Below are 23,899 nucleotides of genomic sequence, written 5' to 3'. Positions count from 1 at the left end.
ACAATGGATAATACAACAAGCTTTTGCTGGTTTCCAACATTTTTAATCGCTGACATCCTACAAAAAGCAGTGTGTAGTTGGGGTCACATTCCTCAAAACATCGAGGAAACAGAGGGGAATATTATATATTATAATATATTCATGCAGAGGAGATACAGACATAGGCCTACTACTCTATTGAACACTAGCTTTGTATAGATCCTTGCTGAAACACTCAAAACATTCTGATGCGAGATTAAAAAAAAAGTTATTTAAAAAAAAAAAAAAAAAAGGTAAGGTTAAACACTGTAAAAATCTATTTCATAATACTCAGTGATGATTATGACATCTTGTCCACTTTGGTTATAACATTCTATTTGTAAAAAGTACAAATAGAATGTTAAGCTTCAACATCTATCTGGTTGGTCCACTAGTGCTCCAGATTGCCACATCCCAACGTTTAATAAACTTCCCCAAAATATGACATTTATTGTCACCAGAGGATGAATGCTAATGACATAGGTGATCCTCTGATTTTCCCCGCAGATGTTGAGAAATACCTCAACATCTACTTTAAATGCAAAACATAAGAAAAGGGACAGGAAACGATATCAGCATGGCAACAAAGATAAGCAAAAGGACTAAAGTGTGACACAAAATTAAGTGCAAACAACCCCAAAGAGATGCAAAAATGACTGCAAAGAGACATAAAACCACAATGACAAGATGCAAAATGACCATAAAGATATGCAAAATCACTCAAATGAGACAAATGATCACAGACAGAGATACAAAAATGAACAGAGACACAAAACAACCATAAAGAGATACAGAATGGCTCTAAAGAAACGATCAAAGAAGATCAAAATAATAGAGAAAATGAAAAAAAAAATTGAACAAAAAAAATAACACAAATAGAGACTAAATTATATATATATATTTTTTTAAATGAACATATGGAATTGCTAAACGACAACAAAGGGACGCAATATGATACAAAACATGTGTAAGATGCACAGTTGTAAACACAAAACGACCACAAATAACATGTACGGGGCTTTCAGTCAAAGTCGGCTTTCTTGGTCCTCTGCGGGAGGTTTAGACCTCTGTGTCCAACCGCCCTCTCTTTCACAATCGGCTCCAGCATATTCGACTGGAGCTGTCTCTGGTCAGCTGATGCGGGAGTGACGGCACTCGGCTGCCGCTCATTGGTCACGCGGCATTAGTACGCTCACATGCGCGTGAGTGTCTGTGTTTGGTTTCACTTCCGCACTCCGCTTGCTGCCTTGTAGCCTGTTAGCCCTCTTGGCACTTCACATATTTTGAGGGAAAGCGCGTTAATTACCTCGGACAGAAACAAAAATGTTAATTTAAAACGCCTGGCTCCCAAGTATGATAAGTACATTTATCTGCGTAACAAAACGGCGGCTTTGTTGCTAATTAAGTCAACCAGGAAGCGACGTAAGGGCGAGGAAGCTCTCGGCAACTTGAACTGGCGACGTTTTGAACTGTCAGCTTGTGCGTCAAACTGTTACTCTCAAAGAAGCTTTTCCCAGTAATTTACAGTACAAAAAGCAATGAAGGTAGGTGCGCAGCATGGGCAAAAGTTGAATTTTTTTTCAGTGCTATTTTAACCGTTTCCTCAAGAAAACTTCATGCCTCATGCGGAGAGAAACGGACATTTTGCACGCGCATGCTTTACATGAAGTTAAGGCTTACGAACATCTGGTTTATTAACTTGATTTCCAATCACACAACCAGCTTTGAATGCTTTGTGTTTTGATTTTATATTATAGAATATTATACCAAAACGTTTTTTTTTTTGTTATTCAAAATGCAAATCAAGAGATATGCGATGTCAAGCTTAACCACCTTTTTTTTTTTTTTTTTTTAAATATAGCATTAGTAGGCCATGTGGATAAAATCTTCTCATGGTTTTCGAAATATTATTATATAAGTTGAGAAACAGTTTATGAATATCAACTAGATGTCTGTTTGGTTAATACACTGAATTAAATACCTTACAAATTCAGGTATGTTAACACATTAATGCAAAAATCGGCCTACAATGGCGATATCGGAAAGATTACAACCACAAATAATGATTAATATTACAGACTAGCTTACCAGTTATTCTCTTGACTTCTCCATCTATCAATTTCACTGAAAAATGTCACAAAATAGTGAGGGAAGAGTCACTATAACGTACCAGAGTCTAAGGTGATGTTCAAATTGCTTGTTTTGTTTAACCAGCAGTCTAAAACCCCAGATTATGCAGCTAATATCATATATGACAAATATTGCTGGCAAATCATCTAATTTCAGATGCAGGGATCAACAAATGTTGAATTGTGCAAATTAAAAATAAATTCACACTGATTTTTTTATCAGCTCATAAATGGAGTACTCGATCATTTAAGCTTTAAAAGGAATAGTTACTGCCATGTTTATATTACCATGATAAAAAACACTCACTTTACATTTTGTCATATTGTCCAATTAATTTAAAATGAATAGTAAGTAATTATATTCAAAATGTGTTTTTTTATTCTAAAGGTAGTCTTAATCATCACTTTTGTGTTCCAGGTGATCAGTAGTCCCAGTGGGGGGTCCATCCTGGTGTGGACCCTGGCGGTTCAGCTAGTCCTGTGTTGGAATGGGGTGTATGCTACTGACAACACACAGGACTGTAAACTGTTATCTGAGTCTGACACAGAACAGAAAGTCCTCAAGCGACTAGAGCCGCTCACCCGTAAGAAGTAAGAAATGACTCGTTTTGTGCACCACCATTATGACATCGTGGCCCGTTATCATATAATCAGGATTTATTGAATATATAATCCTTTACAGAGGATTATTGCTTGATTGTCCTTTTCCGTTCTGTGTTGTTGTTGTTTTTTTCTTACAGCTTCTGTCTTGCATATTGGTGATTGCTTACTAGAATTTGCTCTTGTGTTGTCAGCTTTACAGTTGAGACCAATGAAGATTCGGAGAGTTACACATATGTGTTCCAGTTGTGTGGGGATGCAGGTGGTGTTCCAGGAGCTGGCGTTATTCAAGTGGACAAGAAAACGCCAAAGAAGCATGTAGTGATTGGGATGTATAATGAAACAAAGGCCATTGGAGGAAGTAAGATTCTGCAAAATATAAGAATTTCTCCTTTAATTATTTGCCCAGACTTTCTGCTGATCATGAATTTGGGGTGCATGAAACAAAATGATTAATTTTGAAGCTTAAGAACGTTTATTCATTTTTAATTAACTCAACAGAGAACTAATCCTTCCACGTGATGCCTCAGATCTGTGCTGCCGGTTTTGACATATTCTCGCCCTTCCAGGTGACTGGGTGATGTTGATTTATGGAAATGGTGACGCGTATGTTAGCCGCTGCTCCAAGGAGAGGAGAAATGCCATCATCATGATCTCTTGCAGCAGGACAACAGACATGGTACATTAAATACAGATGCAGTGTTTTCTGCAGGTTGACAATTTACTTGTGGTGGCACGCCCTGTGACCAATCTGCATGCAGAGACTTGTGCACTTTAGAGTGGGGGGGAGAGCGGAACCCAAGTTATTTATAGATGTCCCTGAAATGCCTCGCATGCAGGCTATTGGTAGATGCTACAAAATACCATGTTCAGTAAATGCCTCACATGCTACCTATTCGTACAAATCAAATGTTTCCCTAAATTCTAGTATAGGATCTAGTATTAAAAAAAAAATAATGAAATGAGGGCTTTTTATTTGAAACTGAAGTCACGGCGTCTGCCGACCAAATGTGTAACTTCGATCCCTCACGAACTCGCTGACAAACAGTAATGCACGAGCTCGACACTCTCAAACCTACCGGAATAAATATAATAATTTGAGCCTGATGCTCCAAATTCACAGTTAATTTTCTTCATCAGATTATTTGTCATGTAATAATGTGAACCTATTCACTCAAATTAGACTATTTCTTAAATTACATGTAAAAGGTCAAAGGTCTTGAAGCTTTCAGGTAGATCTACTTTTTTTTTTACACAGCAGTTTTTAGAAACTGGCTTGTATGGAGATAAAAGAAGTGCAATTGGGATATAGTATAAATTGTATTTTTTTAAGAGCACTTAAAATTTTGTATGAAAACATAATTTGGTCAAATGATTGACCGTAATAATTTGACTCATTTCTCCGGCATGTTTACAAGTGTATTTACATGGTGGATGAGTTTATTTGAATATGGGGGGGGGGGTAGAGATGCACTGATGCTCTGTGTGAGCTATCTGCTTGTGGTCAGATCACTCAATACTCGTGTTAACGCGAGGTGTGAATGGGGCTTTCTCTCCTTTTTTCAGTGGGTGTGCTACCTTGTACTTACCTTTGTTTCTCTTTTGTCTCTCCCCCAGGGTCAGCTGGAAGTGGTCACGGAAGAAAGGAAGAGGAACCGTGAATGTTTTTACCTCTTTGAGCTGGACTCCAGTGCAGTGTGTCCACCTGTTCAGTCCCATCTTAGCACTGGCTCCATAATACTCATAATGTATGTAAAGACAGTCTGTAATGGCAGCCCTCACTGTTAGTACATACAACATTATCAGTGATCATAATTTCTCCTCTCTCAGTGCTTTCTGTCTTCTGGCTGTTTACCTCGTTGGAGGTTTCCTCTACCAGCGGCTTATCGTTGGAGCCAAAGGGATGGAGCAATTCCCCAATTATGCTTTTTGGGTGGATTTCGGCAACCTGACAGCGGTAAGCCTGTTTTAGTTGATAAGAAATGTCAGTAAAACATCAGGCTAAAGTGACTCTTTTCTTTTACATTCATTACAAACTTGAATTCCCCGTTATAGGATGGGTGCGACTTTGTGTGCCGGTCACGAAATCGAGAGGCAGCCCCTGCTTACAGAGGAGTGACTGCAGAAGCTTTAGCGGAAGAGCCAGAGGAGAGAGATGACCACCTACTACCTATGTGACCTCATGGGACAGAAATCTTCACTGTGTGACACAGTTTACTCTTTGCGTGTATTCCAGACTTGCGCCCAGGGCAACTACTGTCTGATCTGCTTGTCACATAGGAGGGCATGTTACTCATAGGGCTGACAGACCTGCCTCCTCTTCCTACTCCATACATTTCATTCAGCTGTTTGATGACAAACAAATGGGTGATTCAGCCAAGATTACAAAGTAAAGACTCTTCCACAGAAATTTGGCAGAAAAGGGAGAAATTGAGGAGTTAGTTTTCTACTTGACATGAACTCAGCAGCATATTGTTCATATTTTTTCCTCTTAGCTCATGATTAATTGTTGTTTGAACATTGTATCAGCTGGTTCAAGCTCGTATTTCCCGCGTTCTTCCCTGCAAGTTCCGCAACATACAAATGCTTTTGCTTGTGTAATTTGGCTTCAATCAAACTATGTTTTGAAAGTTCGATTAGTGATATGTGAATGTAAATGTTTAATTTTAGGTAGAGTGACTGTATTTACAGCCTCGCCACACGAGTAGAAATCACTGCAAAAACCAAAGCTTGACTTGAGTATTAGTTGTAAGGAAAACTTTCCACATTAATGTGAATATGCCCCTGAAAAGGTCCTGTCAGCTTCCTGAATGAAATTTCAGCTCAACAGTAACTATCCATTACATTTCTATCTGAAAGGTAAAACATTTGATTAAATTCACTTACTAAACCTACAAATTTGGTGGCAGAAACAAAACACCCAACTAAAATTCAGGATTACAACATTGATTTGAATAACAATATTTTTTTCATAGAAATACTGCCATACAGTTATGAGCAAGTAGAAGACATTTATATATAAATTCTGCTATTTATAATTTATAATTTCGCATTCACTGTAAAACACCAATGTTAGCCATCTCTAAACAATTTGATAATGGATATTACGTTATGTGTAAACCGTGACCTGCCTCCCCACTTGGTAAAATTGATCCAAACACCAGATACAGGTCTACATAATGTGACTTTATTGTTAGTACATTGATGTTTAACCAAATATTCAGACTGCTTCATTGCTTCTAAAGTACAATACGTAGACTGTCAATGAAAGCAATGGGTGTAAACATGTTACAGTTTTTGAGGATATTATTGATGAGATTTGTAATATTTTTACACAAATCTAAACATTAATGCTGCTAAGGACTAAACCTGGCTTTTTGAATTTGATTGAAAAGCTATGTGTTCAGTTTCACTGTTTGAGGTTTAGTTTTAGCAGTCAGTGTGAACACCTATATATATATATATTTTTTTTTTTTTGTCGAATCTTTTTTTTCTATCACTTTTGTGTTGATTAATGCTGACTTTTCTTTGCTTGGTTTAGTCAATTACATCTTTGATTATGATCGGGTGGAAATGGTTACACCTGTGGTTGTAGGGAATTGTAAAGCGTCTCGGTTAAGAGACTGCAAATATGTTTGGCTTAAAATTGATTTAAAGTCACAGACCTCTGTTTGTTTTCTAATTCCATAAACAAATAAATGACTGGTTTATGTAGTCCCACTGCAGTGGTGAATTCACTACACACACAAGTGCACTCTGCTTTAAAGATTTAATGGAACTAAGAATGTTTTAATAAAACATTATGTGTATAACACATTTTTTTTATTAGTAATTTGTATTTAACTGAACTTTAGGATTAAGATCTTTGACAATGTGGAACACTTTAATTGATCTTGCAACTCGTCTTGGTAGATGTTTAAGGGAACAGAATTTGGTTTGTGAGGTTTCTTAAGCAGAGCTTCTCAAACCAGACCTAAAGGCTAAAAGTACAAATTTGACACAAAACCTTATTCAGGAAAAAACACGCCTCATAAACAAAATTGGAATGTGGATAAGACAAATATTGATCATAATTGACACTTTAACAATACAAAACTAAACTGAACTGCACCTGTACCAGTCATAAGAGTATGGATTCTTCATTTTTAAAGTAAAATGTCGAGGTAGATATAAATTAAACAAAAACTTATGAAGTGAACAGCAAACTTGCAGTCTTGTGGGCAAATAGATGACAGTAAATATATCTATAACTTTCATGATTGTAAGGGTTTAGTGGTCAATACAGATCATGGAGATGTGCAGAAATTATTTTATGATTTAAAGAACTTCAACTCCTCTACTGGTGATTTTTCATCCCATAAATAAGCCTACTTATAGAATATGAATTATATATCTATCACTTTGCATATTGTAGCCGTGGAGAAATATCTTCTGTCTACATTTAGACAGGTTGTGTTCATTTGGCAGAATGCACATCTTTTTTTTGTTGTTGTTGATTGCTTATTTTGTTTGAATTTGCAATGCCTTTGCAATGTTTACATTTCTTCTTTTTTTTTTTTTTTTGAGGGGGAGGGGGCATTTCAGCTTTATTTCCCAGTCATAAACATTTGTTTGAAAAGTAAATCAAATGCATTAAGTTACATTACTCTGATTGAGTGAATTAAAAAATAGTTACATAATTACATTTTAACAGGGTAGTCATCTATTACGTTTCAAAAAAATTCCAACCCGGTTGTTTGCGGAAGAGGCCTCTCCAGGCCGACAGGTGGTTGCCGGTCATTTTCCGCCCGCCAGCGCACTCAAAGAAGAAGACGAAGAAGAAAGAAGAGCTGGAAGCGTAATGGAGGGGGGCGGGGTTTCCGTGGAGGCAAAACGCCTGAAAGCGTCTGTTATTGTTGGCAGCCGCAACCAAGATCGGAATAAGAACTTGATTGCATTTAACTCTGTAAAGGGCAGAAAAACCAAGAAGAGGTAAGTTCACCGAAAAGCATTATACGCCGACGTGCCGCAGGAGTAATAGTTTGCTGGTTGCTTCGCTTTCCCTTTGCAGAACGCAGCTAGCACTGCTAATTAGTTAGCCTACGTTAAACTTAACAGTTAACGCTGCGGTTTTTTTGTTGTTGTTTTTTTTCTTCTTGCACTTAGAAAACATTGATTAAACTAACTAACTTTAATCTAATGTTTTTATAGCATTTCTAACCCATTTAATGCACTAATTGTGGCGTGCCGGGCGGTTGTTTGGGGATTGCAAAATCCATTGTAGTGCAATGGATGGTGGACGGCGAGCTTCTTTTTTAGTGTTTTGAACTTTTCCTCCATGTTGTTCTTTCTCCTCTACTCATCTGTCATGCTGACAGCTGGTCTGCTAAAGAAAACACCACAATGCTCCTGCCTGCCACGGTAGTGGTCAACCGGAGCCAGTGAAAACTTCTGGTGTGGCCAAAAGTAGTTGCACCTTTTGTGCAGGGTGTCGCAAACTACATATAATAAAGAATAACCCCGCTGCAACTCGGTTTATACAAAATAATGCATAATCTTTGAGGTGCATTCTTGCACTTTTACTGATAACCAGCCCTTTTGTTCTGTGCATAAGGCATAATAACTGATTGTTTGTTTTATCGTGTTCGTCCGAGACGTCGCTGAAGTTGCCTTCTGATTCGCTGTTTTAAGGGGAAAGTTAAGGGAAACTTGACTTCCAGCTCTGAATTGCCGATTCTCCGTTTTTTTGCACCTCCTATTGCTGTAAAATCATGATAGACATTTTAGATAAAGCCTTAACTTTATCCTCAATGCACTTAAAAATATATTTTTTAAACCTTTTATTGTATTTTTTGAAAATGAAGCAAAGGGACAAATCACTGCTTTTCACATCTAGACCACGTTAGACCTGGTCCAGCTCGACAACCGCTACACTCAGACAGGTCAAACCTGGATTAAATGATCCCAGAGAGGCTGGAGATTTTTTTTTCTTCCCTACCTAAACTACATTAGACCTGGTGCAGATTGTCTGTTAGAGTTTGTTGTTTTCAATATTGCTTTTAGTGTAAAGCTTCAGTGAGGGTTAACAAATGTTCAACAAGCCTTCATACGGAGATATTTACAGTTAAATGTTCAAAGTTTTTGGTTTTGTGCAGCAATCATGGATGCCAGTGAAGACCAAAACACAGGCACCACCAATGGGAATCCTCAGACGAGTGGGAACTCCCGTGCACCCCAGATAGCGCACATGTCTCTATATGAGAGACAAGCTGTCCAGGTGAGGCTTTGTGTACACAAACTAACACATTGATGTGCAGAGAAGAAGAATGCTTGGTATCTTAAACTGGCCTCTTAAATATGTGTCTGTGTTTGTATAGGCTCTTCAAGCACTGCAAAGACAGCCGAATGCAGCTCAGTACTTCCAGCAGCTCATGCTGCAGCAGCAGATCAATAGTGCCCAACTTCACAACTTGGCTGCCGTGCAACAGGTAACCAGAACCTTTAGTCGGTACAAAAATAGGGTCAGCAGAAGCATCACGCCCCATCCGTCTCGTTTCTCTCTTCAAACCAGGCCACGCTTGCAGCTAGTCGCCAGTCCAATACTTCAAGTAATAGCATGTCCCAAGTGCCTACCACTGTAAGTTTTAATGTTAATTATGTTAAAATGATTGGTTAGACAGCTAGTTTAAATTAAAAAAAAAAAAAATAGTAGATAGGTTTGATTTAAGAATGTACACGGCTTTTTTCCTTCTAGGTCAACCAGATGTGTTGCTTAGGCACCATGTCCATTTTTAAGTAATAATCAGTTAAATGCATGCATATTGCCCTTGTCTGTCTCCCAGTTGTTGTTTTTTTTTATAATGGAATAATTTCGTTGGTATCTTCATAACTAGGCTTATGAATTCTACAGATCTAAGGGCAGGTACAGCAGTTTTTTGTGGGTCAAAAGTAAAACCTCTTGTTAACTCAAGCAATTATAGCTGCTATAAGTGTTCAGAAGACAAAACCAACTTAAAGTAAACTCCATCAGCAGAAAGGTTTGGCAATTCATGAAGTCTTCCTTTTGGTCAATCAGAAAAATATTTGCCATTACAAGGTTGACCATCTCTAATGCTTCTTACATAGGTCAACCGCTCCCTTAGAGCTCCTCTTGCCTCTCAGCTCATCTTCATGCCTGGTGGTACAGCAACAGCTACTGTAGCAACAGTTACCCAGACTCAGCCACAGCCGCAGCAGCTGCCGCATGAAATTGCTTCTACCACTGCGAGTGCCCAGGTGGACAATGATCAGGTTTGAGTACTATTACTTACCAGTAATGAGAAGTCTTAGCTATTTAAAGTCACACAGTCTCAGAGACATGGCTGCCAAGCAAAAACTATATCACTCTATATCAATTCTAATGTGTTTCACCTCAACCTGCTTCTTTCTTTATCTCCCAGGTACAGAACCTGGCCCTACACTGTACCACGACTCCCAAAGTAGTTGCTATCAAGTCTGAGCTTCTGGAGAGAAAAGATGCTGCCAGTTTTACGCTGAGTCAGCAGCAGCAACAGACCTTCCCCCATACGGCTCAGCAGCAACACGTGCAGCCACAACAGCAACAACAAATGGCCAAAGCCACCTTTACTCAGCACTCTGCCGCCAACCAAATGACTGTAAAGACTGGAAACCAGGCTGCCATGACTGTAACTCCTGCTGCTTCCATAGCGCCTTCATCCACCTCCTCTACAGCACTCCCTCTCTCCCAACTCCTCCTCTCCTCCTCTGCTGCCCCTATGATCCTGGTGCCAACCTCAAATGTTCCTACCTCCTCTCAGGGCTACACCATCAGCACGGTGGCGCCAAAAGCCAACGTTAACACGCAGACTCTGGTGGTGCAGCCGCTGCAACAGGCCAGCAGTAATTTAGACAAAGGTCCTGTTCCAATTCAGCCAAAGATGGCTCATGGACACCGCTTACCTGTGCAGCTGCCCCCTCGACACCCACCTCCCATTCTCCCAGCTCCGCCTAGTAACAGCCAGGCCATTACGGGGGGTCACAACCCTCCCCACATCCCGGTCCAGCTTGTGGGGGCCAGGCAGGGTTTAGCAGTAAACGTACAAACTGTGGCCCTTGCGCAGGTACGAAGCAGCACAGCCCAGGAAAATCCGACTGGGGGGAATATTTGCGCAGTTTCCAACAACACTGCCATGGTAAGATCACCTACTGAAAGGATGTAGTGCTTTGGTCAGGTGTAAGCGTAACTATCTTTGTACAAGGCTTTGAAATATTTTAATCTGTTTTGTTTTCCACATACAATTAGACCAAGCCTGTCATTGGTTCTCTGAAGAGAAAATCTGACTGTGATGCACCAAGTGAGATGGCAGACTCTTCAGACTCTGCACCCACAAAAGATTCTGCTCCTCCTTTATCCCTGGTCCCTACTAAAGGTATGTCAGTGTGTCATCTCCAAATGAAGTACCAATTATACTGCAGGTCTAGAAAATTGGTCCTAATTTTGCCTATTTCTTTCATTCCTCACCAGCTCCTCCTGTAGAAGCTGCATTTTCATCTCCCCCCACCCTTTCGTTGCATCTGCCCTTATCAAGAGTCGGGCACGGGGACAAAGACAGAGCGCCTGTTCCTCAGGCAGTGGTCAAACCTCAAGTACTCACTCACCTCATCGAGGGCTTTGTGATTCAGGAGGGAGCTGAGCCCTTCCCTGTAAGTGCACCCTACCACGATGATGCACATTGAATCTAATCTTGCATCGGAATGGCGCTTGGCTATACACTTTTCCATGTGAAGGATTTCTTACTGTCAGGCTTGTGTTGGATGTGACAGGTTGCTGGACTCCTCAAAGACAGAGATTTTGCTCTGGTCGGCCGCACAGAGAACGGACCCCCGTGTAAGTGTTGTTTTATTAATTCTTGTGATATCCCCAAAACTCTGTTTATGGTGTCAACATGTAGTTTTTCATTTTATCCCTAGTGTTGAAGTGCGAGTACTGTGGAAGCCTCGCTCCAGCCAGCCAGTTCAGAGGATCGAAGAGATTCTGTTCAAAAACTTGTGCTAAGAGGTACAGTTTCCTTCATCATCAAGTTTCCCACATCAGCATTATTTTTGAACATTGTATTTGTTCATGTTTGTTCCATCTTAATTACCCCTAAAAGATCTGTCCTTTATACAAAGAAAAGGCATTCGTATGTACGAGGTGCGATCAAAAAGTTTTGACTGCTCCTGTTGTGCATAAATGGAGCGCAGCACTGTCATGTGCATGGAGCAGGCTTAAGCTATTACAGTAACAAGTAACATTGCTTTCCAAATGTCTCTCTTTGTGTACCCAACGACACATATAAAGTAAAAAGAGAACAAACAAAAAAAAGGAATATAAGAAATCAAAAGTGTCTAATTTACTTTACTACTTTATTTTAATTTATTTGTATTCATACAGAGGAGGCTAAAAGGTGAGAAAAGGGTGGGAGAATCTTTAATGTGAAAGAAGCCCTGTAATGTGTTCCTTAGTAATGATAGAGTTATTTTGTTTGTTTTGATTTACAGGTACAATGTAAGCTGCAGCCATCACTTCAAGACCAGCAGAGGGAGGAGTGGTGCAGGGCTGGCACCTCCGCCCACAGAGAGCGCTGTCAGGCGGAGGGGTCCCTCTCGCATGGGCAGCTCTAATATCACCTGTAATAAAATATCCAGCAAGCGTCTTCCTGTCAAGGTGAGACCTGTAGTTTTTAAGACGTGGGGTTTACCACACCTTCTGTATTTTTCCTCTTGTATTCTTCTTGTGTTGTTCCGCTGGAAACACTCACAGAGCACCAAATGTGTGTTATTTCACTGCTAAAAAATAGTACCTGATAAACGTCATCTTTTACTATTGGACTTTGTATTTTAATCTCTACTGCGTTGGGTGTAGTGTCACTCGGAGTCCAGCCGCTCAGAGGATGTGTCCAGCGATGGGGAAGAGGAGGAGGACGACTCACCCTCGTTGTCTCCAAGCTCATCACACTCCTGCTCGAGAGCCGACCACAGCGCTCCTCAGTCCGACAGCTCAGCACCTGGAAGCCTGCCACTAGAGGGGGCTAACTTTCTCTCCGCGACCCCGGCTCAGTGGAATGTGGAGGAAGTCTGCAGGTTTATCTCCTCACTTCAAGGTTGGTGGTCATCGCTCAGGTTGCAGTTAATTTCAGATTTGTCGATATAAGTATCTCATTGTCGTGTGCTCTAATCGGATCTCCTTGCTTCTTCGTTGCGTTCAGGCTGTGAGGAGTTGGCTGCCCAGTTTCTGTCGCAGGAAATAGACGGGCAGGCTCTGCTGCTTTTGCGAGAAGACCATCTAATCTCCACCATGAACATCAAGTTGGGCCCTGCTCTCAAAATCTGTGCCTCCATCAACAGCCTGCGTGAGTAATGCCATCAGTGCTTTAGAAGGACACCAGGATCGTTTTCTCATCACTGACGTCTTACTGGAATCAACACTTGGACTCTTTAAAGATAAGACTGAGATCCTTGGGACAGTGAGGAGGTTTTTAGGACATTGAATGTGAAAATAACACGTATCACGGTCATGTGTGAGTTGTGAGCAGTTGATGCCACAGATTGAACTGAAGTATCCATGTCGGTAGTGTTTATCATTTATATTTCTGTCACTGTGAATAGAGACGTTTTGTTCATATCTACCAACCTGGAGTTATTCATGCTTCTGACTTGGACAGTGTTGGGTATAAAAATTAAAAAAAAAAAAAAAAAGGTACCATGCCTTGTCGTTGTCTTTCACACGGTGCTTTAACTTTAATGACATGATTTTGAATGACAACAACGGTCCATTATGTGTATATTTTCAGTCTTTTAGTCGTGTACTTGTTTTGCCATAGATGTTCAATCCAGGACACTCAAAACACCTGGTATTTTAATTAGTTCATTTTACCAGTTATTAAAAGTTTAGTTTTGTATCTTTTCCATTTTATACTACAATCAGAATTATTTTTTCATGGATTACAATCTAGTTTTAGTAGCTTTAATCAACTTAACTACCTGAAAATAGGTATTCCTCACAGTTTGCTCTCTCAAGGGCTGAGTGGAAGTGCTCTCTGTACATGTATGCAGTACTACCAATAAACAGTACCTGTTACTGGAGCTGGCTGTGTGCTTTTCTTCCTCCCAGTGTCACCCATTTGAAAAAGGGTGAAAAAAAGGTCCTTCTCGGCATTGTGGCGATATTTTTATTTACATTTGAGTTGATGTAGACAGTTTGAGTTAATTTGTTAGTAATAGTTGTCCACATAAGCTGAATTTACACAGTAAACCGATAATAGTATTAATCACACTGACATGTCCTTCATTTCCATAACTCTGCCTGAGATGAAATCATACAAAAATATATTAATAACATATAATACATCTGTTAACATACATTGGCGTGTTCAAACATGACTTGTAAACCATCATATCTCGACAGTGTCACCCACAAGTTCAGGATGCAGCAACTATACATTTGTCAGGTTTACACATCTTCCAAGTCCATGACTACAAATCACCAGTTCCATTTCCCCTGAAGAGATTAGAGATTAAATTAAAGAAACATAACTAATGTTTTACTGAGATGAAAATGAATGGCTCCCAAAACTCAGTTAGAAAGCAGTTTTTCTTTTGTTGTATCAATCTATAGAAGAAAAAGGAGAATTCTTTAAATTTCAATGCCAAAATTGCATCTGAAAGTCATTGTTAAACAAAAGGTGCACAGTTGGGGGGTGGGGGGGTTGACACTAGTGCAATTTTTTTCTGCCACTGGCAGTGATCAGAAAACTGTGTAGCTGTTGGTTTCCCCGTATCCCGCTTCCTTTAGGTACTTTTCAATGTTAACTGTCCCGGACGTCTTGAAGACCTTGTCAGAGGCGCTCTTCTCCCCTGAGACGAGCTTCCGGCTCACTTCAGCCAGAGACGGTCGATCTTGATCCTTCCACTGGCAGCAACCTTTAATGACCGTGTATCTGAGAGAAGAAAGAAAACAGTCTGAACTCTAAAGTACATTTACTAAAGAGTGAAACTCTGTGATCAATGGATGGCTTCAGGTTCGGTGTTTTATCATCTGGAGAATGCAGTGGATGCTTACAGTGTGGCGGAGCAGTTGGAGGGTTTTTTCAGACTTTTTCCTCGTTGATGAAACTGCAGAAGCTCATTTACTGAGATCTCTGCAAACGGAGCCTCACCTGGAGAGAAAAGGAGAGAGTATATATATATATATATATACTGTAGCATATGGAAAGACGTACGTATTATAAACGGGTAGGAGCAGGGTTCCCACTGGTCATAGAATTTCTGGACTATCAGGGAATTATAAAAAAAAAAGGGGGATCAAGGGATTTACTTGTATTTTGGGCCATTTCTTAATGAAAGATTTTTCTATATAGTGTTATTTAACTTGTTTAATGACTGGTTTTCTCCCCTTCCTGCTCATCAACAATCACTTCAGTCAAGATTTTACCTGTAGCTGCAAGCATGCCAGGAAAATGTAAATTTTAAGTAGTTATAAAACTACTATTAATCTATTCAAATCTGGAAGAGGGAGTCCTCTGCAGCCACACTAACAGTATAAAGCATTTTTAGTCAGTGAAAGCTAGGGAATTTGACACTTGACTAAAAGTGGTGACCCTGTGGGAGTATGTGATAATTATATTTGTTTTATTTGTTTTTTAGAAAAGCAACCAAAAACTGCCAGATGGGCATTTCTTGTTTTTGGTTACTGCAACAAATTAAATCGTTTACAGGTTAAAAAAAAAAAAAATCATTTTAAAATCAAAAATTTCAATAGTCTTGTTAATTGATTTTCAACACTGTCTGAAATTGCCTATTGCAACCAGTAATACTGTATAAAAGGTTTGGGAACAATTCGGACTGAGGAGAAACTTCACTTCTCATCATAGGTGCTTTTTAAGGCTCTATGAGCCAAAGGTTAGTGGAACTTACCCAGAGTTGCCATTTCATACAGTAGGATGCCAAATGACCAGCTAGAAAGGGACACAGAGGCAAATACTGTTACAGTCTTCCATTCAGTTGATGCTCTTAATACTGAATACAGTATAAGAGCAGCCAAAAATCCTAGCAACTACATTTATTAAATGATTTCAGGTTTCATTCTGCAGCAGCTCCTGTTTCAGAGGCTATAAACAACAAAGAACACCAGCTCATCTGCGGCACAGCTGACGCATGACGTTTCAGCACAAATAGAGGTTATGAAATGAGCTCACATGTCGCTGCTCTGACTGGCAGGCCTCTTGGCTAACAGCTCTGGCGCCTGCCACTTCTTCATGCTGGTATCATCTTTCCGAGTAGGTCCTTGGTTCTTCCGCGTATACACTCCATGCAGGCCCCAAAGCTTGGTCGTGAACTCCCTGCTGACCAGCACGTTGCGAGCACGGATGTTCCCGTGGAGGAGATCTTTGCTGTGAAGGAACTCCTGATCGGGAGACAATACAAGGATTTCAGGATAAAAGAGACGAGCCTGTGCAGTTAAGTAAATATGTAAAGATCTTTCTATAGCATGAAAATGTGACAACCAGAAAAGGCAGTTTATTTGATGGTGATGGATCAGGAAAATGAAAAGTACTGTTAAAAATATACTTTTTTGAGTATTTGGAGATTAAAACATTTGTTTTTGCAAAGTTAAGTTTTTCTGTTTTTGAAAAACAAAACAAAAATGAAACTGTAACATAAAAACTCAAAAAAATGCAATGTTTTTGTCTAATTGGGATTATCAGGTTCAGTATGTCCAGAGTTCAATGAAAGCTGAGAAGGGAAATGTTAGTGTTGACTGACGTATGTCGATTTGAAAGTCAAACAAGCTTAAGACACGCTGTATTTATTAGCTTACTAACCAGTGCAGAGGCCACCTGTTGGGCCATGGTGAATATTCTTCTCTCAGTCATTTCACATGGAAGATCCACATGTTCCTGTAGAACAAATAGAAATCCTTCTACAGATCTGGATACAGATACATTTTCTTTTTGTTTGAATGCTATTTTTCTTTAGTTCTTTGGTTTGATGTTCAACAGAGAGTCATTTCACACATACTGCAGCACTAAAGCTCCGTACAAATATACCTCGCACTTCCTACCTGTCTGCATCGCCACAAGAAACTGAGCAGGTCTCTGTTTTCCAGCTCTTCCACGACTGTAACCAGAGGAGCCCGAAGTGAGACCACACCGAGAAGCTCTGGCAGGAACGGATGCGGTCCAAGCTGCGCCAGGAAGGATGCGAAGCCCAGGAAGCTGTGTCTTTCTGTGGCATCGGCTGAGTCTGTGGAGGGTGAGAAGGACACAGAGATGAGTGAAAATGAATCATAGTTAATCTTGCAAACAAACTTCCTTTTAGATTCTCACCATTTAGCACCCGCAGCACCACATTCCTGTTTTCCATACGGGCCCTGTAGAGGGACACGGAAGGGTCGGAGTGCAGGGAGAAGGCAGTGGGCAGAGGGGTGACCAGGTTGAAGGACTCGGGCAGCCTCTTGCGGGGCAGCTCTCTGGGCTGGACGATGGGGATGAAGCTGGGCGTGAAGGGCTGCGGCGGAGGGCTTGGAGGGAGAGCCGGTGTGCTCGCAGATACGGAGAGGTTCTTGGAGGGGTAGCTGTCCGGGGGGTGGAAGGTGGAGTAGGAACTGGGCACGTCCAAAGCGATACTTTCATGCTCCAGAACATTGATACCTGGTGGAGCTACAGGCAGAGAGATGAGAACAATTATTAGGAGGCACAGCTGCAAGAATTAACATGAAAGTGTGTAAATAGACGTGCTGGAAAAAGCCCAAGGGAAGCCCCTTATAATGATTCTAGGGGGGGACAGCGGAGGCTCTCCTTGCTTTATGAAAAACCTTGAATGTGGCTTTTTAAAGTATAAAACAGAAGATGAGACTATCTATTTCTCTCTCTGAAACTATAATTTATTGATTTATACAAATACTAAGTAAAATATTTCAAGACCACCATATGTTTGATGTAAAAAAAAAATTAAACTTTTTTTCAAGTCCCCTTATAAAGGCATACTTTATGTATTGCATTCATTATTCTGTGGACGCTCACAGAGTAATTAAATCTGCTCAGCACAACATTATAATGTCTTATAAACCATTTATTGAATGTTTCCATAGTGCTTATAAAAGTTATATAAGGGGAATTGAGGGTTTCACAATCAAAATTTGCATACCTCACAGCAGCAACCTGAAAGTAAATGGGAGGTGGTTGCTTTTGCCGTTTTTGTTAAAAGTATTTAGATTAAATATTATGGAAAATCATTTCAAAATAACAAACACTCTCTAAGCACAGGGCAGACATTTAACAAATATATAATTTAAAGGATCAGTAAGTAGGATTTAGGGGCATAATTGTGTTTTAATTTGTGTATAATCACCTGAAACTAAGAATCGTATAAAGAGGGCCAAAAGGGCCAAACCGAACAATGGCTCTACAGAGGTCCTTTTGCTATTTTTTACTAGTTTTGCGGCCACTGTGGATTCTATTGTTAGGGGAGGATGAGGCGAAGGGTATTCAATTGGCTGCAATCTGCAACCTCACCATTAGATGCCACTAAATCCTACACACTATTCCTTAAAAAAAAAGACATCAGTCACATCACATCAATTTATTGCTCATTATAAGAAATATACTTTTGGAAATGAATATTTTAATCTGCCAATATTTTAATCTGCCATGTCTTTTCAGGGCTCTTACCATCAATGCCATGCAGCATCCTCCTGGAATTTGACTTTGAGGCAGCTGGGCGGATACGATCGACCTTTTCTGGACAAAAGCGCAGCAGTAAAATGAAAACCAGAGTGACCAGGAAGCTGGCCAGCAGGAAGATGGGCACGACGATCACCTCCTGCTCATACACACGGATCTCTGCGAACAGGAGCACGTACAAGAAAACAAAACACTTCATAAACACTGAGCAAGTCTCAGATAGTGATCTCAATATGGCAGACCTGTTTATACAGTATGTGCTAGTATGTTTGTTCAACTGACAAGTTAACCATCTTCTATTTTCAGACAATGACAAGAGACTGCTCCCTAACCAGGGTTATTGTTGCAAATTCTGCATATCATATGGAGAGGTCGGCCGGACCTGTTCAGTGACCCGCTGATAAAACTCACCACAAATAGTGTCTCCATGTTTGCAGCGGAAGTCGGCCTCTGATAATGAAGACATCCTGTTGAACGTGAAAAACAGTTGAAGAGATGCAAAGAAATGTTCCTCATGCAGAGCTCACACAGACAGCTTAAAACATTCCGTAGGTCTCCAGTGCTTTCATATACTTACAGTTGTTGTTTTAATAGCTTAAGGGGTAGTTTAAATCATTAAAGCCAATAAATAAATAGATGATTAAAAACAACAGATAAAGTGACAGCGTTTGTCCTGAAATCCTTTTGGTCTCCTGAGCAGACTCTGTTAATAGTAACATGACTCTTCCCGATAACCAGTATGAGAAGGTGTCTGTGCAATTGTGTAACTGAGACCAGGAACTTTAGATGTTATTTCACTGTCTGAGAGGTAGACTGTTTTATTCCTGCTAAAGACAATCACAATACAAACTCTGGACACTTAAATATATTGATTTATGCTTCATACTTTTTTTGTGATACAAAACACTGACATTTTTTTTTTTATCTCTGCACAAAATTGTAGTATTTGTTAATCTGTAGATAAATTGTTAGCTGGTTTAATCAACATGTGCACAGACACAAATCCTTTTACGTCAGATCCAAGATCTCTGAACCGGTTCATCTACATTTTTTTGACACATTAATGCTACTGCTGCATTACACACCCAAAGGGCAAACATGAATGGCAAAACAGCGCCGGCTCGCACGCCCAGACGGAAATTAAAATGTTATAAAATCCACTAAAAGGCTGCAATTAGAGTAAGATACACTCTTAAAGCTTTTATGAAATGAACATATTGCAAACACATCTGCTCACTCTACCTCCCAGGTGTCTTAAGGATACATCACGTCTTAACAACAGATGCAGTGATAGTGTAATAATAGCAGAGATGTGGTGTACAAACACTTACCTCACCGTCTTTAATTGATTCTTACAACCAAAAGAGAATAAAGTTGAAGTTCTTCCTGTTATTGCCGGCTCATGTTTCCCTCCTTCAAACAGTTGGGCACTTTTCAAACATCTTCCCAGCTGAATGTGGAGACGCGCTCAGCTGAGCTGTGTTGTTCAGATCTTCATTGTTGTGTCTCTCAGGTGATTTGTCAGGCTCAGGGGATCAATGCGCTGCTCTGTTTGTCTACCTTCCACCTTCTATGTTTTTTTTTAACTCCACCCCCTCCTCACCTGTTCCATATCATTCACCTCTCTTATTTACTTTTTCCTTCCTCCTTCTTGCCTGCCTCCTTCTTAGCATAATCCACAGCCTTGATCTCTCTTTGAAGACTTTGCTACCATATTCTGTAATTTGTCTTTCCCTTTAAGCTAATGTATGTTTGCTACTTATAACCCTGCCTTTCTCCTTTGTTGAGGGAAACTGGTCCTGCTGCTCCTTTTCATTTTTCTGTCTCAAGCCCTTTGTTTAGCCTGTTTGTCCCTTTTTGCCCAGGAACTCGTATGACAAGCTTTGCTGTCTCTGGAGTATTTAGTCAGCAGTAACAAACTGCACTTTCACTTTCCAGGTGCAGGAAATAATATCCCACAACCTGAAAAATAGATAATAAAGTTGTGTCCAAGACTTTGAATTTGATCAATATTCCCTCAAAAAACATTTTAACTGAATAATTATTGTGTGGAAAAAGCAGTGAAACATCACAGTATTGTAGTTTTCACATCTAACTACATAAATGATTACAATGTGTGTCCAGTTTTACGAGTTTGCTAAAGGATGATCAAACAGCACATCCTGAGGGGAACATAAAAGTCCACACTCAATGTCCAACATGTATTTGTGGAGATATCTTACTTAAAATCACAAGTGTCAATCTGGTTCTGACCCCTGAAGAAAAGTTGTGAATTTATTGTGTTGGGACCATGAATGTGTTCAGTCTGTAGGAAAGTGGTGGACTGTTGGTCCAAACATTTACAGAGCCACGCCCAGAGCAGGACTTAAAATATGACGTTTGTATATTGATATCAAGTTTAAGCTTCTAACACACAGCCTTACACAACGGCACTTCAATGTCAAGGGCTGCAAATACGATTGATGGAGGAATCACAGGGACACTCCAATTGACGCTATAAGGACGTGCTGAGCATGCAGGCTGGATGCCGACTGACTTGCGGTGTGAGGCTATATTATTCACATTAAATGGTGACGCAGTGATGGGTTGGAAGCGCTGTGGGTAAAACCATCGAGACCGGGAGCGATAGAGTGTAATGTCTGTCAACGCATGAAGACCAATGTCACCGTTTTTAAAGGAATAACTTGTTGATTTATAATCTGAAAGAGGCATTTCAAGTTAAGCGTTTGTATTTGTCAGGGGGGACTAACCTGTGACAACATCACAAAACAATAATATTCTTCCAAATCTTTGTGTTTTTAAAGAAAAGAGGTACCGGCTTGATTTAATACAAGATGTTCTTTTTAATTGGGACATTATGTCGAGTTCAGTTGAATGTTACATTATTTACCATTTATTTATGATTAAGGTTCATTAAAAAGGTACTACTTGGGTTTCAGAAGGCACAGATTTGACAAGATACAGATAATCAAAGATAACATTGAACCGTTTGTGAGCAAGTGAGTGTGTGAAGGCAGTTTTCATTTCACAGCTTGGCAGCTGATTTGTCAGGTTGAGGTCCCAGCCACTTCTCTCCTGAAACGGAGAACACAATGACGCAGGGTAAGAATCTCTGCTGATGATATTTTAACTTCAACCACAGAAACGGAAGAGAAAAGCCATGACACCGTTTGTAATGCTGTCAAATGTTTACATTTTCAACTTTATTCTATCTAATCTTTTTATCAAGGGGGAGCTTACAGTAGAATTAGCTTTAATTCCTACTGCATGTCACAGAGAAGAACAAATAAGAAGTGCAAAGGTATCTAGTAAACATTTGTTGAAAGAAAAGAAATAAAAACAATTACAATTCAGACCAACAGAGAGAAATGACTGTGAAACGTTTCATATATTTCAGTCAGTTTGTCTGAAAATTTGCTTATGAAATTGTAGAACTGTATTCTCACCCATGCAGTGAGCGATGAGCTCAAATCTGTCAGATCCAAAAAACATCTCTGGCTTTCCATTTATGTGACACACCACCATTGGGAAACCAAATGCCTAGGAGAGAGTTAGGAGGAGAGATTTTGTTCATCACATTGTAATGTTGTCTTTTCACTAGTTTTTGAATCTACAAGGAGAGCTGAAGGACAACTGACCCCATAATTCAGTGCATCCTGTGTGCCGAGTTTAAGCTTGTCTTTGATCGCCTTTGAAGTGGACAGTTGCAGCGCTTCTTTAATCTCACTCTCTGACAATCCTGCTTTTATTGCTGCCTGCAAAAAAACAAACACAAAGACAATGTGAGAAAAATAAACAGTGCTTAATATTTTAAATGTGTCCTGGCTGTGAAAGAAGTTGGTACCTCGGACAGTGATGCCGGTTCAGTGATGTCTTTGTCCTCACTCCAGATCCTTCTCCACAGCTCGCGGGATACCTGCTCCACCTGCTTGTCTCCACCCTTCTCCCTCTCTTGCACTGCTGCCACAAATCGCATTGCAGACAAGGAGCCTAGAAGAAGAAAACAGAAGAAGACCTGAAACTCTTATTAGCTTTGCTCAAGAAAAAAACAGTACCAGTACTGTCTCGTGCAAACGTGGCCAACAAAAAGCAGAAGCCCAAAGGACATGCAAACACCCCAGGTTCACTAACTTGGGCTGAATGTATATTTGTTTGAAGAAATGGGAATTTGCATAAACATGTTTGTGAAAAACATTCCATCTAATGTTGTGAGATTGAAAACTTAACAATGCATGATCCATTTCCTCATCCTGTTTAGTATTTCCAGGAGCTGCAGAATATTCTGCACACACTGGGAAAAAGGACATTTACACTCAGTTTTAAGTGATTGACGTAAGTGGAACAACCTTACGTTTATGTACCTTTTTTGAACATGGCCTCAAAGGGGTCAGACGGTAGCTGCAAGGGGACGTCAAAGTACTCTGCTAAGCGGTGGAGGTCATTGGTCATGTACATGAATTTGTTAGGAACCACACCAGGGGGCTTGTTGCCTGTCATGAAAGATACATATTTTTTTTATGTGTGCAGCAAATTCAACAACATGGCAATTCAAAGTGATTTACAAATTGAAATTTATCAGTAAACACAGTCAATTGTTCACATGGATATGAGCCTGCAACATGCCCTGCAGGTGTGTGCAGGTGTTTACAGGTGTCTCATATGTCCTGACCTGATCCTTGCATGATGCCACCGAGAAATGCAGGGCGCAGTTGGAGCTCGATGTTCCACACGTTTCTGTATCGGCACATGACCTGAACACAATATTTTGTTTATTCATTTCTACTACAACTGCTACAAATACATTAATACAATTAGGATTGTTATTGTCATCATTGTGTTTATGTTTGTAAATAACATGTCAAATAGTTTGTGCAAAGCTTTTAAAAAGCCACAAACCTCAAACCCGAGCCAAGAGTAAGGGGAAACCACATCGTAGAACAACTCGATCACTTTCTTGGAGGTCATCTTGGGTTCTGCAGAGTCACCAGCTCTTACTTGCTTGCGTTCGTTTAAAGCAAGAGTAAAGTTCTACATCCGCTTTGCCTTCGTGCAGCCTCAGTGAGTCAAAGTTCAACTGACCTGACGCATAAGCTGCACGGTGGGATGTTTGCAGGCAAACCCGTTTAGGAACAACGAAATGGCACAAACGTGTGTCGACAGAAGTCACTCGTTGGTTTCAACAGACGCGAGGTGTGCACTTACCTTACACCGCTGTAACCATTTGTTGAATTCGACCTGAGAAACAGCTTTAAGTTGTAGCTGCAGCCATAACCGGGGGTAATGTTTAAAAGACCAAATACACAATGACATCATCGCCCTCTACAGGAGAAATGCAAAATAGAGCTTAGTTATATTTCTTCTTCTACGCTACCATCTTCTTCCTCGTCTACTTCATTCATTGTTGGCTTCTAAGAAACCGCATCGGCGCATTACTGCCACCTCGTGGATTGG

At 40.2% G+C, this 23,899-nt stretch overlaps 4 protein-coding genes across 5 annotated transcripts; 2 read left to right on the top strand and 2 right to left on the bottom strand.

The window, feature by feature from the left end:
• Positions 1-1,242: 1,242 nt before the first annotated feature.
• On the top strand, positions 1,243-6,563 carry m6pr (mannose-6-phosphate receptor (cation dependent)). Its single transcript, XM_069695703.1, has 7 exons — positions 1,243-1,562; positions 2,566-2,738; positions 2,942-3,108; positions 3,317-3,426; positions 4,365-4,495; positions 4,578-4,704; positions 4,803-6,563. Exons 1-7 carry the CDS (start codon positions 1,557-1,559, stop codon positions 4,923-4,925), a joined length of 837 nt encoding a protein of 278 aa, XP_069551804.1. The 5' UTR covers positions 1,243-1,556; the 3' UTR covers positions 4,926-6,563.
• Positions 6,564-7,489: 926 nt separating this feature from the next.
• Positions 7,490-13,850, top strand: phc1 (polyhomeotic homolog 1). Of its 2 annotated transcripts, XM_069695701.1 has the most exons (13): positions 7,490-7,718; positions 8,882-9,003; positions 9,104-9,214; positions 9,298-9,363; positions 9,852-10,016; positions 10,166-10,918; positions 11,029-11,155; positions 11,251-11,429; positions 11,550-11,613; positions 11,697-11,784; positions 12,267-12,432; positions 12,631-12,868; positions 12,974-13,850. In XM_069695701.1, exons 2-13 carry the CDS (start codon positions 8,887-8,889, stop codon positions 13,123-13,125), a joined length of 2,226 nt encoding a protein of 741 aa, XP_069551802.1. In that variant the 5' UTR covers positions 7,490-7,718; positions 8,882-8,886; the 3' UTR covers positions 13,126-13,850. The 2 variants fall into 2 exon arrangements, with proteins under 2 accessions (XP_069551802.1, XP_069551803.1); XM_069695702.1 differs by lacking the exon at positions 9,298-9,363.
• Positions 13,851-14,488: 638 nt separating this feature from the next.
• styk1b (serine/threonine/tyrosine kinase 1b) lies at positions 14,489-19,861 on the bottom strand. The gene is made up of 10 exons (XM_069695700.1): positions 19,780-19,861; positions 18,860-18,915; positions 18,437-18,607; positions 17,093-17,425; positions 16,828-17,009; positions 16,589-16,663; positions 15,962-16,170; positions 15,681-15,721; positions 14,827-14,923; positions 14,489-14,704 (listed from the first exon to the last, which is right to left on the bottom strand). Exons 2-10 carry the CDS (start codon positions 18,912-18,914, stop codon positions 14,512-14,514), a joined length of 1,356 nt encoding a protein of 451 aa, XP_069551801.1. The 5' UTR covers position 18,915; positions 19,780-19,861; the 3' UTR covers positions 14,489-14,511.
• Positions 19,862-21,271: 1,410 nt separating this feature from the next.
• Positions 21,272-23,740, bottom strand: gstk1 (glutathione S-transferase kappa 1). Its single transcript, XM_069695699.1, has 7 exons — positions 23,345-23,740; positions 23,118-23,199; positions 22,810-22,938; positions 22,293-22,438; positions 22,087-22,203; positions 21,895-21,988; positions 21,272-21,523 (listed from the first exon to the last, which is right to left on the bottom strand). The coding sequence occupies exons 1-7, from the start codon at positions 23,411-23,413 to the stop codon at positions 21,474-21,476; spliced, it is 687 nt and encodes a 228-aa protein (XP_069551800.1). The 5' UTR covers positions 23,414-23,740; the 3' UTR covers positions 21,272-21,473.
• Between the last annotated feature and the right edge of the window lie 159 nt (positions 23,741-23,899).

The sequence above is a fragment of the Brachyistius frenatus genome, unplaced genomic scaffold (genome assembly GCF_029030835.1).
Source record: "Brachyistius frenatus isolate BFR_SWC_R1_liver_20210118 unplaced genomic scaffold, ASM2903083v1 Contig_20, whole genome shotgun sequence".
Taxonomy (NCBI): domain Eukaryota; kingdom Metazoa; phylum Chordata; class Actinopteri; family Embiotocidae; genus Brachyistius; species Brachyistius frenatus.
Note: the sequence above shows the minus strand (reverse complement) of the source record. Positions and strands in the feature narration are given on the sequence as shown.